Genomic DNA, 17,929 nt, shown 5'->3' with positions numbered 1-17,929 from the left:
GAGAGAGAACGAGATTTGAGTGAGTGTTTTCTCCATTCACTAACTTAACAGAGGGCTAACATTCCAGCTAACATTTCGACTCGAAAGGGGAGTTTTGAGCGCAGTGCGCATGTGTGCGTGCTCGATCGCTCTCTCACTCGATCCGAGTTGTAAAAGTGGTGGTTTTGGCCGTGATTTATCAGAGAGCTGGGGCTGAAAACTGGTAAGTCGGCTTTTGTGTGAGTGCGAGTACATAAGCCAAAGAGTTCGGCCAGTAGGCGAAACACAGAAACGCTTCTTGCCAGTCGAACCTCTCAGCCAGAAATCAGTCGTCAGCCAGTAGCCGAAGTGTCAGTTACACACATCGAGAGTTCCCAAAAGACCGCGTTTCCCCGGCGATCAGATACCATCAGATCCCATATCACACCAACAACATTTAATCGTAGTGTCGAAAACCTGATTAAAAAATCAGAGACTGATCTTAAAAGTGCTTGCAAGAAACAACCGAAAAATCGAATAACTGCCGAAGTGAGAAAACGTGCAGCAACGATCGCGAATCGCTGCAATTAAAAAGTCGTCATAAAACCCAGTGCCCAGCCAAAAAAAAAAACTAAAGAAGGTAAGTTCTGAGCGGAAGAGAGACGGCCTGAGATCGAAGTCAATTCACGGTTTTTGTTTTTGGGTCATAGTTTCGGCCGTCGGCAGATTTTACGATCCCTTGTGCACTACTTTGATTTTTTACTATTTCGCGCGAAAAACTCGCGGCCACATTTCCATCTTTCCCTATTTTTTTGCGGCCCCGGAGGCCACGAAAAAAAATGCACAAAATTTCATAAACCGAATTTTCTATTTTTTGTTTGACTCGGGAAAAATCGGCGTGAGTTTTTATGGCCGAACGTCAAGGTCCGGGACTGCTGCATTTTTTTAGGGAACACTATTTTCGCAGCACTCGTAATGACTTCGTATAAAAAAGAAAATCTACCTGAGTTTTTATGACTGGACAGCGCGAAAAAAATGAAAATGAACGCATAGGGTTGCATAATCCGGCAGCTTAAGTTTTTTGGCCTGTTGTGATCATAAAAAACGCCCATCCTGCCGAGTTTTTCACAGTTTCCTATAAATATCCTGGGCAGCGCATAGCACAGCATCAGTTGCTCAGCAGCATTCCAAACGAACAGATCACACAGCAGATCCTCCTCACAGCGATCGTGAGAAAATCATCCAATATTCCGACAAAACTCAGTACAACATGGTGTTCAACTTGGTTAGTGTCCGGATCCGTTCGCCGCCTTGTGGATTAACTATTTACCCCTCCGACCAGTGGATTAAACCCTTACTAACGCGGAATTTCTTTATTCCTATTTTGCAGATGAACCAGACATGCAAGGTGTGCGGTGAGCCGGCGGCGGGCTTCCATTTTGGCGCCTTCACCTGCGAGGGCTGCAAGGTAAGTTGTGTCTTAAAAAAGAACCATTGAGAAAATATATAGGGAAATATAGCGAAGGTGTTCCTGAGACCCCAAAAGGGGTGAGGGAAAATACTCGACCTTAAAGTACATTCAAGAAATATTAAAATAGTGAATCAAATGTTTAAGAACTCTCCTGTGATTAAACATCAGTATTAAAGTAACACACTTTTGAATGAAGTTCTAGTCGTATGCCTGCCTTTTCTTGAATGGACTTATTTTTTTTATATATAAACCCTACCATTTGACTAACCCTCAACTTTCCTTTTCCATTGCAGTCCTTCTTCGGCCGATCCTACAACAATATCAGCACCATCAGCGAGTGCAAGAACGAGGGCAAGTGCATCATCGACAAGAAGAACCGCACCACCTGCAAGGCGTGCCGCTTGAGGAAGTGCTACAACGTGGGCATGTCCAAGGGTGGATCCCGCTACGGCCGTCGCTCCAACTGGTTCAAGATCCACTGCCTGCTGCAGGAGCACGAGCAGGCGGCCGCGGCGGCGGGCAAGGCGCCGCCCACAGTGGGTGGTGGTGCCCCCTCGGCCTCCTCCCCGGTGGGTTCGCCACACACACCCGGTTTCGGAGACATGGCCGCCCATCTGCACCACCACCATCAGCAGCAGCAGCAGCAGCAGCAGGTGCAGCGTCATCCACATATGCCTCTGCTGGGCTATCCCAGCTATTTGCCCGATCCCGCTGCCGCCCTGCCCTTCTTCAGCATGATGGGAGGCGTGGCACCGCACCAGTCGCCCTTCCAGCTGCCCCCGCACCTCCTCTTCCCCGGCTACCATGCCAGTGCGGCCGCTGCAGCGGCTTCGGCAGCGGATGCCGCCTACCGCCAGGAGATGTACAAGCACCGCCAGAGCGTGGACTCCGTGGAGTCGCAGAACCGCTTCAGTCCCGCCAGCCAACCACCGGTGGTGCAGCATCAGGAGCAGCAGCAGCAGCATCCCCAGCCCGTCTCTGCCCGCCAGTCGCCCATCGATGTGTGCCTGGAGGAGGATGTCCAGTCGGTCCATAGCCACCAGTCCACCGGCAGCCTCCTGCATCCCATTGCCATCCGAGCCACCCCCACAAGCAGTCCCCTGAGCTTCGCGGCCAAGATGCAGAGCCTTTCGCCCGTTTCGGTGTGCTCCATTGGTGGCGAAACCACCAGCGTGGCGGCTCCAGTGCATCCGACCACAGCGGCCAGCGCCCAGGATGGACCCATGGACCTGAGCATGAAGACCTCGCGGAGTTCGGTGCACAGCTTCAACGACAGCGGCTCCGAGGATCAGGAGCTGGAGGTGGCTCCCCGGCGCAAGTTCTACCAGCTGGAGGCCGAGTGCCTGACCACCACCACCAGCAGCAGCAGCAGTTCCTCCCACTCCCACTCCCACTCGCCCAGCACCACCCACGCAGAGGTCAAGCGGCAGAAGTTGGGTGGCGGATCAGAGGCCACCCACTTTGGTGGCTTCGCGGTGGCCCACAATGCGGCCAGTGCCATGAGGGGTATTTTCGTGTGTGTCTGAGTACACGGCGAAAAAATCCAAGTGGGAGGAGTCGCCCCAAAAACCCTCGTTGTTTTTTTTGTTACTTAAAAGAAAATGTAAATTTTTTCGTGTGCTCGCTCGCACTTAGAGGAGGTGAAAGAGACAGGGACAGACAGGTTTCGCTGGAAAGAGACAGCTAGACCAGGTAGTTGCATTGCACTCGCACACTTATACACACACACCAACACACACACACACTCACCTATTGAGCTCATATCCAAAAATTATTATTATGAAAACGTTAAAATTGTAAATATATCTTTGAGCCTGTTTGCAATTGTATTTTAAAGTTAAAGAGCCGTAGAAGTAGTAATCATTCCCACCCTCGAAATGCTATTGTACATACAAAATTGTTAAGTCTAAGAATGATCTTTATTGTCGCTAAGTATTTTATTATATTTTAGTCCTAGTTATTGTACGTCTATAGATTGGCTTTTAGTATTATGAAAAGAAAATAAAAACTCTTAAAAATTAATCTGATGTGGTTTGCCTTTGGGAGATTTCAGAATGTTTGGAGATCCAAAAATACAATTTCTACAAACTCATTAATGCCTCAACTTGGTTTTTCGCTTGAGTGATATGTACCGACTGTTCTGAATAAATATTAGAAATTTAAATACCATTTTGGATCGCTTAAAAAGTCCCTCAAAGTTAACGACCTCGCCCGCTTTTTATACCCTACTTAACCGCATTGTTATGGACCATATAAGGCCGGTCAGAACTATCTTTCGGATGTATCTACTGGCTGTCAACACAGTTCCCCGACTACCGCGCATTCCTATAGGATCAAAGCCAATAAATTACTTATTCAGCTACCACTCTTGTTTCAAAATCAGTTCTGTTCGGACATAGGCGAGCATATATCTGATCGGCGGTGTCTTTGCCACGATTTTCGTTAACCACGGGCCAAATGGGCGTGGCCTGTCAATGGCAACACCAAACAGAGACGGAAAACAAATGCTTTGGCATAAATTCAATCAACATTCGGTTGCAAGTCGATCGGCGATGGCCGATGGCCGATAATAAAACCGATATAGCAGCCGTTAAGTGCTTTTCTGTGCCTGCCCATTGCAGTGGCGATTGCTATAATGCCGTATTGCCGTATAGTTGTGTAGTAAAGTAAAAATGCCACAAATGTTACGCACAGATATTCGATGTTTGGCCCCCTGAGCTCCCTGTTTTATATGCTGCGGTCATGAGCATTAGGCATAGGCCTATACCTATACGTATAGCCATACCTATTCCCCCGATATGGCCCGACCCGATATCTCCGGCCTATTCTGCCTGGCAGTGCGACCACGTGCTGCTTCAAATAATAAACTTTATATTAACACATACAAGAGTCATACGCCCCGTTGATGGCCAGAATTTTAATCACTTAATTAGGCGGCCGGGCTGACTGGCCGATCGGGGCGAACTTTGTTTATGGCCCGACGGCCTGACTGCTTTATCCACCCGATGATGAATGGGACAGTCGGCCGCGGCACGAGAACTATGCAGGATCCCCGACTTCTCTCCGATGCAAAATTCCGTAATGCTCGACTTTGGTTGTGTCAAAAAAAGAAAGAAATACCCATGAGGCGTCAATGGTAATAAACCATCCAGGTGGGATCGGATCGGATTGGATCGTATCGTATCGCATGGGAGAGATGAGCGAACAGCATATCATCAATATGCATGATGGAGCCCATATATGGGGCAAAAGGGGAGCAGGGGACCAGCGCACGCCATTGTGCCGCTGACGATCGCATTCCGACGTGTGTTTTGTCGTCATTGTTTCTAAATTTATTTTTATAGTTTATTAAAGAGTCATAGTAAAAAGAGTCACACGAAATAAAATACTATAAACTCGGGCCGTGGAAGTCAATACACTCTTAAGTAGGTTTCAAATAAAATTAAGACGATTAATGCAAATTTTTCAATCGCCTATGCCTATTATACAAATTTATTGATTGGAATTTCTATCAAATAAATCATTTTATTGAAATGCATATATTTGTGCGACTTAAGGAAAGTCTAGATACATATTAAATTAAGAAGGTATTAAAAAAAGCTGAGGTGAACTAAAAAATAAATACAAGCCCTATAGCTGAACTAAAAATCTATAAATATTTCAAAGAAATAAACAGCACATGCATTCGCTGTAAATTTACCTTAACCTGGAATCACATATATCTTTAGCTCCTTTAATTTTTTAGTATTTTTAATGGTAAATGGTAAAAAGTTGTTAAAATTAAATCAAGATTGATTTAAATACGATTTCTATGAACTAAGTTAGGCCTAACTAAGTTAACAAGCTTCTAAGCCTGATTTAAAGACTAGATATGTTTGCCCAAATCAAGTTCGTTTCTTAAGTCTTTTGTTTTGCTTTCGAAAAATTTAATGTCACAAGTTCAGCTTACTTCAAAAACTGTTAAAGGCACACGCCCGCGAGATTAGCGACTTTTAACCCGATTTCAGGGTATATCGATATCATTCGTCAAGTTCGTTGCCCAAGTCTTTCGTTTTCTCCCCTTCTTTTGGGTTCACCTGGCTGTCAAACTGAAAAAGTGGTTCATTTGTCTCATCGCTCCAATCTCTCCAATCAAAAAGCCATTTAGACAACAAAGACGAGAAGAATGAGACACACGGAGGGAAATAAAATCGATTCAGCATAAAAATGGACCAAAAGTATAACATTTCAAAATTTTACTGACTGTCAAAATGCAGGCGCCAATCGAAAATGTGCGCAGACAAGCGGGCTAGATCAAGTTACCTGGCGCCAAAGGGGACTTTCAAGATGCTTTATTGACTTCTTGTAGTGTGTGTGTGCTTGTCGGGTGATCTATGACAGATGCATTACTAATAGAGTTCGGGGAGATACAGACAAAGACTCGGACTTTAACTGCGACTCGGGCTGAGCACATCTTTAAAAATAGTTCAAGACAAGCACCTGCAAATGCTTTTTTCTATGGGCATTCGCATTTAATTATTTATCACCGTTCGCAATGCTAATGCTCCATCGTTTATGGCTTTCAAATTAATGCATGCAAGACATATATAATACGCGCGTCGTAAGAACATGTTTATTAAATTAAATAATTGCAGTTGGAGTGGTGTGGCATCGCGCTGAAAAAATACCCAATTTGCATTCGATGCTGACAATGGAATTAAAGAAACAATATAGAAAAAATGGCAAATATTATTGACACATTATAGTGGAAACATGTTTCTAATGAGAAATTATGCAAAGATTTGCATATTATTTTGTTAAAGGCAAGTCAGCAATCTGAACAGAGTCAATGCCTCGGCTGCTTTTGCGTCCGGTAGCGGCCTTAATTACTGCCGAGATTTTCTAGAGGGCAAGGGGCGTGTTCCTAGACTCGCAACTCGCTGACAAATAGTCAAAACAAACTATGACATACCGCAGCATATTTATATCTTCAGCTGCCAGTTGAACTGAAGAGCGTAGATCATTAACTTTTCAAGGAGTCGAGGATTGAGGAAGCAAAACAGCGACTTATATTGCAAGTGGTTCTGGTATTGAAAGACTGACTTAACTATTTTTAATGCACTGACCGAAAACCATATAATATTAGAACAGCATTTAAAATAAGAGGGTTATAATAAAAAAACATATTTTTTAAGAGTTTAATAATTCTCTAAAGCATTTTTTTCCATCATCTTTATTTTGGTGATAAGAAAAATGTTGAGAGAGTTGCATTAAAGAACTGCGATATGTTGCACTTCCCACTTGACCTCAACGGTGAACTCTCTCTCCGTAACTGAATCCCGACTGCATTTCAGTGCTATCCCAAGATCCGATCGGATGACGGACAGTTCCATTGTTCTTCCACCCAGCAAGACATTAACCCACTTAATGCGGCCCAAGAGAACGCAGCATCCGAGCTGGCCAAATAACATAGCACACTGCCAATCGGGGGCTCATCTTTATTGATTTCGATTCCGCCGCCACCACCTTTAACCCCTTTGAGGTGGACGGACGGATCGAATGGAAAAACAAACTCAGAGCTTGGAGGGGCGCTTGGCTCGGCTCACACGAGATCGGATTTGGCCGAAAGGGATTCCTGGCCAAAGGAGTTGGGCAAGGCTGGCGCTGGTAATTAGTGATCTGGTGCACTTGATATGCACCTTAATTTAAACATTTCGTACACACTCAGCCGGGGCACGCATTCTGATTTTTTTTTTGGTTTGGCTTAAGCTTAGGCTTTATATTTTTTTCCATCCGACTCGGGGCCCTTCTGCTGATTCCTCGGGGTCTCATCTGGTCCTCGGACAAGTTCTGCGTGCAGCGCATGCCGTTCGCTTGTTTCTGGCCCATTCCCACTACCAATTCCAGTCTCATTCCCATTCTCAACTCATTCTGGTGCCTTTGCTCTGGCCATTGCCATTCCCTTCGCGCGCCGTGTTCTCGTTTAAGCGTTTATTTAACTTAAACGAACTTTGCGTGTCGATTAAAGTGCTGCGATTAAGGTACGACCTGATCCGGTCTTCTGGTATCTGTTTCGTTTTTCGGATTTCTGGTGATCACTTGTCTTGGGGTATATTATGTTGAGGGGATTAGTAGTAAGAAGGACATACATGTGGCTTAAAAAACTCTGACCTTTATTAAATCATAGAATACAGTGCATATATACAGCCAAAAATGTTAAATAAAGGCCACTGCAATTCTGAAATAAACTTGCAGGCTAAGGTTTTAAAGGTTTTCATGTACATCTTAGTTTTTTACATTCCTGTTTTTATCTGAAAAATTATATTTTAAATACAATGAAATACAGGGTACCTCCGTTGTCCATCAGTTAGATTTTTTGCATTCCTTGGCAGGTCTTTCAAATGATTCCTCTGCTTTTCGAGGCGCATGCGTGTCCAGTGAACTTACAGGTCAAGCATACGCATGCCAACGATAAAGATGAGGTTGCATTGCCATCATCATCATCATCATCATTGTGCCCAGGGAAGTGATCATGATGAAAACGGGGAGAGAGGATCATCATCGGGTTGACCTAACCCAGACACGGTTACAGCTGCATAAATCCTTTCGTGGACTTTCTCTCTGGGGCCTGCTTCTTTACGACAAATTTGCCCATTGTTCTGTTTTGGCCGCCTGATGATGTCCTTTTGTCTTCGTTTACGTTTACGGTGTGTTTGGCCCCCGACAGCGTGCCCCTCCACCAGCAAGGTCCAATGTCCACGAGGACCGAACACAGATCCCAAAACACCGAACTCCGAGGACCGCACACCACAATCCACAATATTAATTTGTGCAGCCAGCACCTCGAACATTTACGAGGACAAAACGCCTAACGAACTCGAGCTCAAATCAACTCAGGGGTCTGATCCTTATCGCTGGTGGTGCACTGAGAAAAAAACGTTCAGTGGCTTGGAGTTAGAGTATTAAAAGTAGAAAATATGATATGATTAGGCTTAAGATAAAGTAGGTATTTTAGAACAGCAATCCATATAATGAAATAAGTTTACAGAGTGTGCTTTTATCATACCTTGGTAGACTAAGAAATTAAAAAAATATTTTAAGATCACTGATATTGCTCAAAAACAGGAAATATATAACAAAGTTAGGAATCTTTTGAAATCCATTTTGGATATATTTAAAAAATATTAACGATCATTAGTGCGCATTTCTGCAGTGTATGGCCTATCTGGTTGCCTGATTATTGGTTGTTGGTTTTTTAGGGTCTCGTCTTATCTTGTTACCCTTATTTATTTTTGAAAGACGAAATTAGATTTAAAGGTCTGCGTGAGGCTGGGCCACAAGTGATTTTGATAGCTCGTAAAGAAGTCAAAAAGTCAAAATTTTAGTGGGAAAACCCACGATGCCGAGTTGAGTATCGACCACCGCAGCAGGAGCCCTGGCAGCAGCCGATCGAGTGGAGACAGGGAATTTATGTTACAGCTCGTTAAATTAGTCTAATGGGGCAAAGCCAGCTGTCCGGTGGTTGGTCGTATGGTTGCTTCTTAGCCTTTCTTAGTGTGGAAAGGGTTGACATCATTAGGACGGATCTCGATCGCGGCCAGCTTGCTTTGGGCCACCACCATACCAGAACAGAACAACCAGTGCTTCTTCGATTGCAACGTGTGCGACCTTCTATTCTGTGCCATTCTTCCGCGATTCTCCTTCTTTTGCTCCTTTTCTAGCAGAAAAGAACTGCAGAATCGCTGCACTTCAAGCCGGCAATCACCTGAGCTGACACTTAAGGCTTCTTCAGCAGCTCGCAACACTTATGCGAACGGTCGCCGGGTTATTGTGTGGTTAACTGATACGCTTAGTGCACGTATTAACCCAGAACCACTCTGCACTCCGCACTCGATCGCTCCGGCTTCTGCAGTTGCTGGAGCAGTGTCACTGTCAATGTCATTTTACCCGGCCAGGCCATGGCCATAGCCTCAGCCAGACCCATAGCCAGACCCGGGTTGGGATCCATACCCAGACCATGGCCAGATGCAGTCCAAAGACCCAAGTCGAAGAGCCAGACTCACAGGCAGGCCGTGCACTTGGCTCAAACTCAAGCTCAAGCTCAAGTCTTTTGCCTGCTAAAAGATCGTGTGATCCATTACCAAACGTGCGCGATCGTTTGCGCCTGTGTTTAGTGATATTTATTTATTTTTTTCGGTGGGCCACATACCCTCGCGAAATCAGGCAGGTCGATTATCGTGGAGCGGTGGGAAAGTATCCCGGAATGCATCATCGGGATCGTCATTTGCATAGGGGTACACATAAGAGCTGACGAAGTACTCTTAAATGACTTACAAAGGTTTCCTTGTTATAACATATTTTAATTTTGAGTCATTTATTCAGAATACATAAAAACATGCACTTGAGTATATAATGATATAAATTAAATGAAGAGAAGATTAAGAAATATTGGGAGGTATTTGTGGTGCAAATACAATCGAAGATTGTAGCTTAATTAAATATTTTTATCATAGTGCCTGTGCTTACTTTAGTTTATCTGAAATATCTGATTTTTGAAACATAAAATTAAATACTGTAGTGTTTCAGGACTCTCAATCTTTCACATAAACCCTTTCCCAAAGAGCATTCGTAGTTCGTGTCCCCGATTTCCCGCGCCCTTTTCCTTGGTTTATTTTTCCGATTTCTTCACAACTCTGCTGCATTGCACCTTCTACTTTTTGCATTGACATTTGGTAAATATTGCCAAGGCCTGCACACCATTGAGCAGCAGTTGCCGTTGAAGACGTGACTCCATAACTGGTGGCTTCGCCTGCCGCTGAGGCTGGTGACTATGACTTGATTTGATTTTCATACAGACCATTTTTTTGTGGCTTTCGCAACCTTCTCCTCCAGGGGCAGAGCCACTCAATCAAGCCGCCTTTTGGTTCCAGCTTGTTTGTCTAGCGCACTTCGCCACCATCGATGGAGTGGGTTAGGATGGTATGGCATGGTATATGATGGTATGGGATGGGTAGGACCCTTAGGTACCTGTTCCCCGGACCACAGCATCCATCTCGCGCTCCTCACATTCTAATTAACTGCTCTAGCTGGGCAGCACAGAATGCAGAGCAGCGTTCTGTTTGCTGGCTTTTAAGTTTTTAGCCGTCTGACCGTTTTTTTTATGACACTCAAAGTGACCGACGGGCGACGCACAATGGACTCCTTTCATGGCCTTGTTAGGCGGGATTCCTTTATACCGACTCCGATTCCGATTCCTTTTGGCCCTCTTTCAAGCGTACTGACCGCCGCCTGTTTGCCCAACATGATCGCTCTGTGAGTTCGGCTTATTAGAACGACTGGGTGTTGCATTGTTTGCCGACCATTTGAAAAGGATGCGACTCTGGAAAGAGGAGCTCGTAATGGGTTCACACCACTCACGCCGAAGGTTAGCTAACGCTAAAGGGTTTTCATACTGAGAAAATAAAAATCCACCAAATTGCAGGATTTACTTTAAAAAAATCAGAGAAACGTATAGAAAAATAAGTACAGCTTACAAACATTTTATGAACTTATATGCAGATATGCTTTAAGTTGTCAAGAATTTTGTAAATTAATTCAGTCAATTAAATTGAAATTTAAGCATTTCCCTATAAATGAAATGTAATATTACCTTTATATCATTTTATTAAATATATTTTCTTTATAAACTAAATATATTTATATTTTTCCCTGTGTAAATGGCTTGCTTCACGCCCCCATCTCCGAGAAGCGGTCAGTTGAAAAAACCCGAGGGAAAACCCTTTTGGGCCGCGGTCTATTTGACAAATGCAAACAATTCTCACTCGCTCCCCGCTCGTTTCGCTTCGTTCTGACCGCTTTCCAGTTAAAACAGTTTTTGTTTTCCCCCTTTTTTGGCTTGTTATTAGAACACTTTTCCCAAAAGGCCACTTAGGCACGAAACGAATCAGTTCCCCCACTCCGACCCCATCCCCATCTTCATCTCCAACCCAAACTCCAACTCCATCTCCGTGTCCATTTCCATTTCCCAACTGCATCAGCATCAGCTTCAACATCTGCATCTGCATCAGCATCTCATCTCTCACATCTCCCTCGGCTGCGTTATGATGTAATATGGCTTTTTGACTTTTGTAGACATGATAAAATACAAAACGTTGCGTGGCTGTTATATTGGCTAATGGCCGCGGCCTTTTAGACCGTTTGAGAGTGGACCCGGCCGAGAGGCCGAGGTGTCAGGGAATCGACTTCAATGAATGGCCCGCTCTGGGGCGGTTGGAGATCAAAGAGCTCTTGTTCTGGTTCTCGGTCCTCGGCCTTTGGTCTTCGTCTTTATTGACCGTGGTCCAAGTGCCCGATGTGTCCGTGCATTTGTTGCTGCAGTTAGTGCTGCTTGAGACACATTGGGATTGGGCAAGTGGCTCGGGCCCATCATCATTATCGCAGCGACCACGACGATGATGAGGTTTGTCTGTCGCGGCGGCTAAGCCTTCTGCAATTGCAATTGCCATTGAGCGTAATTCAACTGGCTAGGGCCAAACTCATTTGCATAATTCACGCAAAAGTCTCGCAGAAACAAAAGACCAACTGTAAAGTACTCTAGGAAGGAATAGGCTGGAATCAAATATTATATAATAAAATATTGCTGAAACTTAAAAATACTTTTTACTTACACTTGTTGAAATTTAATAGATCCTTTTTAAATTTTTCAGAATAGATTGCTTCCACAAATATATTTTAGTAGGAGTTAGATCACCATAATCTTCCACATCTTTCATAATAAAATGTCTCAAAGCAGTTCTATCATCTATCACAAATTTATATCCAAGTTAGTTCTAATTTTGGAACTGGCTTACGCGTCACTCCACCTGTCTGGAGACCCTGTTTAGACCTCAACTCCCTGACAAATTTATAGTACCCTCTGGCAGATCGGACTTACTATCGAGCCGCGCCCTTAGCCATTCTGTTTTTTTATTCTTTTCGCCGTTTGTGCCCTGGGCATGTCTAGAAGTTGGCCACTTCATCATTTGGCCATCATTTGTATGCGGGGATGTGCCCGGTGACATGTGCTTTATATATAATTTAGAGTTGCTGCTACCGTTGCAGGTCCGATTCGATACGATCCGATCCGATCCGATGGGTCGTGCCTTTATCCGTGCCTTGGTAGCGTGCCAATAAACGCGACTCTTTCACTGGAATCGCCGTTCAGCCGACTCATTTCCGCAATCAAGCCGGGTTGGCTGGCCTCTGGCATCCTAGTTTTATGTCCAGCCATTATCAATGGGATCACAAATATCGAAAGCATTTAAACAGGTGCAAAATCAGTAGCCACCGTCGATACCCGATATCTCTTATATCGAGGTCCGAGATGCCAAAAGCGTTGCAAGTTGTCGCTGTTCGGTTGATGTTGCTGCTGCTGTGGAGATATTGCTGCTGCTGCTGATGTTGCTGCTGCTACCGATGTTGCTGCTGTTGTTTCGAATTGGCCTGTGAAATGCGTGCAACGCGAATCGAGAAGACATCGAAACAATGAGAAGCTGCTACCGGTGCTCCTCACTTACAAGGCAATTAAATGCCAGGCATAACAATCTTTTAGGGTAACCCTTGAGAATCGAGCGCTTTCCAATGATCGGGGGATAGGAATGGCAGCGTGACACGACTAATGGGGCAGGAGCTACAAATATCGCTTAAATAAACTACAGGTTAACCCAAGGTTAAGATTTCATTAAACAAGCTTTGTATTATAACCCACCAATATTGTAAATGCCAGTACATCGACCAAAAAGGACTAATGTAAGAGTTCTGATGAAAACCAACATCTTTAAAACTATTAAATATTAAATTATAACTAAAATAATATAATTAAATATATGTATAATATGACATAAGTTATAATTTGAAAAGGTTTAATGAATATTTATTTATATTTAATAGATGGTGATAGGACTTGTTTTTAATGGGTTTTCTGGTTTCTGAGTTATCCCTCGTGGTTGGTGATTGGTGACCCATCTCGAACACCCAGTTTCTCCAGTGACTCTCACCCACCTCCACATCCACATCCAGTGTAAACTCCGGCTAGCCCCTCGGCAGCTCCTTCACCTTGGGGCCTTATCAAATGCGGTCTATCGGTTTCACATTGCCATTTGACAAACACAATTAAATACGATTTAAGAAAGTAAAATGTTTAGCGAGTGTGAATGGGAACACAGCCAGCATTTGGTCGGACCTGAAAGCCAAATCGCCCAGCCAAAAGCCCCCGGAGCCCCCGACAATGTTAATTAGCCTACGGTAGGCGCCAGTCTACAGTCGACAGTAGCGAAACATTTTGTTGTCGTCGCTTTTGTACAATTAAAACGTGATCAGGCCCTGGACAGGCAGCTACAAATTTGTCGAACACGCAAAATGGTCTTCCAGGCCGTGTAAATGCGTGCCCTCCTCCCGTAGACCAAATAGTATTGCATTTAATTTTGGTTTCGGTTTCGACTTGGGATTGGGGATTGGGGATTTGGCTTGGTTTCGATTCCGATTCGATTCGATTCCCAGACATGGCCCTAAAAAGAAACTAGTTTTGCATACATAAACATGGCCATGTCTGCACTACTTCCCTTCGGGATAGCCTGGGCTCTGCGGCTAGATGGACTCCCATTCCAGAGCTCTGAAAAGTGAACCAAAAACCAGACGGGAGACGACGACAAATCCGAGACGAGTGGCGTCAGTGCAAGCCATGTTTATGAATTGTTAAACGCCGCTGCATTACCCGAGAAGCAAACAAAAGGAAGGCAAGTGACATGCACAATAGCGCCAGGGATGTGGCCATCCAACGTTTGGTGTGGGAACGGAAAAATATCTAATAAATATATGGTTCCCCTAAATTCAATTTTAACCTGTACTGTCCTTCTGTTATGTATTTTTACTGAGAATATTTATATCTTTTCAGCATATTTCATTACAAAGTACCTTTTTAATGATTTTTTTAAGGAGACTTTCAATTTCTGTGCCTAGTAAGCTTAAGGTATAATGTACTATATTTCTAAACCTAAATTCAATAATAAATAGTGCTTCTAATTTCTTTAATTTTAAATAGAACATTTTAAAAGATTGAAATACTGAGCCTTTTAATTTCTGTTTAGGTGAACCGAAAAATATATAGTAAATATAAGTAACTCCTAAGTTCTTCAACCTTTCCCGTCCTTGTGATTTTTAATATTTTGGGAATGCTTAGGTACAATTGAAGATCCGCTTAAGAAGTCTTTTAAATTCTGTGTAATACTCTAAGGATCATCTAAAAATATTTACAAGGTATCTCGCAACGCACACCTTACTTAAAAACTCAATTTCAAAGGGCCAACTACTTTCCAGCCCTGGGCTCCGCGCACTTGCCGGCCAGACATTTGCCTTTCCATATTCTTTATTAGCTTTTTATTGCCACCAATATTTGTTAGGGCCAAGAGACAAAAAGGCGGGAGCAGCTAGGGCTGATGGCTAGGCTAGCCCGACCAAATGTCACCACATCCGGCCCGAGCAGCGAACTGAATTAGTATTCTAAGTCAACAGCAGGCTGCCGAGTTGCTGATGACTTGACCATGGCTGTCTATGATGGGTAAAATGGGTAAAAACGAAATGCGCGGACAAAAAGTGCCAACAGTTGGTCGACAAATGCTGCACTTGCCCCGGGGGAAAAAGACTTTTGCCTTTGCCTTGCTTTGATTTCGTATGCATGTGTGCGTTATCATTAATATTTCTTCTGGCTCTGCAAGGGCCATTCATATACCTCAATAAATTTATGGCCATTGACAATCAGTTAAGACAATCGGATATCTAGGGTAATAATTTCTAATAGTGGGGAGAGTCTCAGGTCTCTACAGCTGTTGAATGACAACCGATCGAGGCAAAGCAGACTCACCAAGAAGAACCCTTTGGGTTCCCCGGGAAGGAGGATGCATCTCGGCGTTTTTATTCGGGTTCCCGATTTGGAAGGAAGTCGACCTGGGGGCTTCCGCTCCGGAGACAAATCGTAGCACATGTTATCGAAGTCTGGTCCAAGGAAAAGACTAATGGGAACTGGAAAGGGATTTCCCAGAAATCGCTGGGCATTAAAACGGAAGATGTATAAAATCGATCACTGCCAGTTATCGTTGAATAAATAGTTTAAAAAATGTATAAAATCGATTTTAATAGATCTTATATTCTTATACCTTTACAAAAAAATATTCGTTCTGAATGTTATAAATTCAAAGTTAATAATGTCTCTTTTTATGACTTTTTTAGAAGTATTGGGTGGGCAAGAAAGTCATGTCGTTTTTTTTAGTAATCGTTTTTAATCTAATTTATTTACGACTAATCGAGCACCAGGGTCACACTTTTAAGTATCGTTTTAAAGCTTATTGTCTTAGGTACTATCGACGAAAATTTGGTAATTATTCGATAACATTTGCGGAAGCTATAGCAAATTAAACATGGAGGACCAAAGTGAGCATTTTCGGCATATTTTGCTTTTTTACTTCCGAAAAGGAAAAAAAGCGGTCGAAGCTCGCGAAAAATTGTGCGAAGTGTATGGTAAAGATGCCATGAGTGATCGCCAATGTCAGCGCTGGTTTGCCAAATTCAGGCTTGGAGATTTTGGAGTTAAAGACGCCCCACGTTCTGGTCGACCATCGGCCGTTTTTGACGAACAAATTCAGGCTTTGCTGGATGAAAACCGGCGCTATTCAACGCGGGAGATGTCAGAGAAGCTCAGTGTGTCGCATACAACGGTTGAAAACCATTTGAAGAAACTTGGCTACGTAAGCAAGCTCGATGTTTGGGTTCCGCATAACTTAAAGGAAATTCACCTAACTAAGCGTATCAACATCTGCTATTCTCTGCTGCAACGGATTAAAAACGATCCTTTTTTGAAGCGGATCATTACTGGCGACGAAAAGTGGGTTGTTTACAATAATGTCCAACGAAAAAGATCATGGAGCAAGAAAGATGAGCCAGCCCAAGCCACATCAAAGGCCGATATCCATCAGAGGAAAGTTATGCTGTCTGTTTGGTGGAATTGGAAGGGTGTAGTGCACTTTGAGCTGCTGGGACGGAATGAAACCATCAATTCAGATGTGTACTGTCGCCAGCTATCCAATTTGGCGGAAAAAATTAAAGAAAAGGAGCCGGCACTAGCTAATCGCAAGGGTATAGTCTTTCACCATGACAACGCTAGGCCCCACACATCTTTGGTCACTCGGCAAAAATTAACGGAGCTGAATTGGGAAGTGCTACCACATCCACCTTATAGTCCGGACTTAGCACCTTCAGATTACCATTTGTTTCGCTCTCTTCAAAACTCTTTGAATGGTAAAAACTTTGATTCAGATGAGGCTGTCGAAAACCACTTGTCTCGATTCTTTGCTGGAAAAGACCAAAAGTTCTTCGAGCGCGGAATTATGCAGCTGCCCGAGAGATGGTCATTAGTGGTCGAACAAAACGGCCAATACATAATTGATTAATTATAAGTCCTGATATAAAAAAATCATCTTTGAAAATATTGAAAAAAAACGACATGACTTTCTTGCCAACCCAATATATAATTTTTTAAAGAACCAATTGAGGAAAATTATTGTGAGACCATCTGTGTCATAGTTCTCTCATAACGGATATTAATTAATTAAGGACTCCTCAGTAAAACATACCAAGCTTTATTGTCCACAATGTGGACAATTCCCTTGAAGGCCATCTGACTAATTTGTTCTTTGTTTTTTATTATGCGTGTGCTTGATTAATTTGCCGCCCCGTCAAGACATGGAAAATTATTCCAGGCTTGACAGCAAATCTTCTGAAAATTGTATTGAAAAACATGAAAATTAACCCAGAAAAGTTTCGCCGCAGCTCAACAATAAGACAAAAGAATAAGTCGCTGGGTCTCTGGGCAGTGTTTTATGGCAATCTGCCGAAGCTTTAGCCATAGGTATAGCCATAGCCTCAGCTATAGTGTGTTGTGCGGAGCTTGTCACTCTGACAGTCGTCGTCCACCAGAGTCATGCTCATGTGCTTAAGTTCAATGAGTCGAACGGTATAAGAAATAATAAAAGACAATGCCAGAAGTGTGCCAGAGCGGGGAGAGGAGATAAATATGTATTTTATGATGCAACCTGTATCTGCAAGGTTTTTCCTATGCATTTATTAAACGCGAGGAAGGTCGCCGGCATTAAGTCAGGCAACCAATTTCACCCACTAAACTCAGGCACACGACCAAGAGGCCAAAAACTTGACAATCTTTGACAATTGCCAGAGACACCACCGCCGCACAGACCCCCTATATCTCCGATCTTGAGCTTCCCCCGCTTCTGGGGGCCGCCAATTACAAGCTGGCTATAGTTGGCTGAGTTGCCTGAGTTGGCCTGGGTTGTGTGATTTTCAGTGACACAGAAAACTGAAATTGTTCATTGTTCGAGAGCTGTTCGAGAGCTCGTTAATGACTTGCTCCCCATATATACTATACCCGTGCACGTATATAGGTATATATAGATTTCAGGGTTAAGTTGGGGAAGT

At 43.6% G+C, this 17,929-nt stretch overlaps 1 protein-coding gene across 2 annotated transcripts; it reads left to right on the top strand.

Annotated features, from left to right (window-relative positions):
- Positions 1-293: 293 nt before the first annotated feature.
- kni (knirps) lies at positions 294-3,451 on the top strand. Of its 2 annotated transcripts, none has more exons than XM_017077909.4 (3): positions 294-598; positions 1,349-1,426; positions 1,723-3,451. In XM_017077909.4, exons 2-3 carry the CDS (start codon positions 1,349-1,351, stop codon positions 2,953-2,955), a joined length of 1,311 nt encoding a protein of 436 aa, XP_016933398.2. In that variant the 5' UTR covers positions 294-598; the 3' UTR covers positions 2,956-3,451. The 2 variants fall into 2 exon arrangements, with proteins under 2 accessions (XP_016933398.2, XP_016933397.2); XM_017077908.4 differs by lacking the exon at positions 294-598 and adding an exon at positions 1,214-1,243.
- The last annotated feature ends 14,478 nt before the right edge of the window (positions 3,452-17,929 follow it).

This window comes from Drosophila suzukii, chromosome 3 (genome assembly GCF_043229965.1).
Source record: "Drosophila suzukii chromosome 3, CBGP_Dsuzu_IsoJpt1.0, whole genome shotgun sequence".
Taxonomy (NCBI): Eukaryota; Metazoa; Arthropoda; class Insecta; order Diptera; family Drosophilidae; genus Drosophila; species Drosophila suzukii.
Note: the sequence above shows the minus strand (reverse complement) of the source record. Positions and strands in the feature narration are given on the sequence as shown.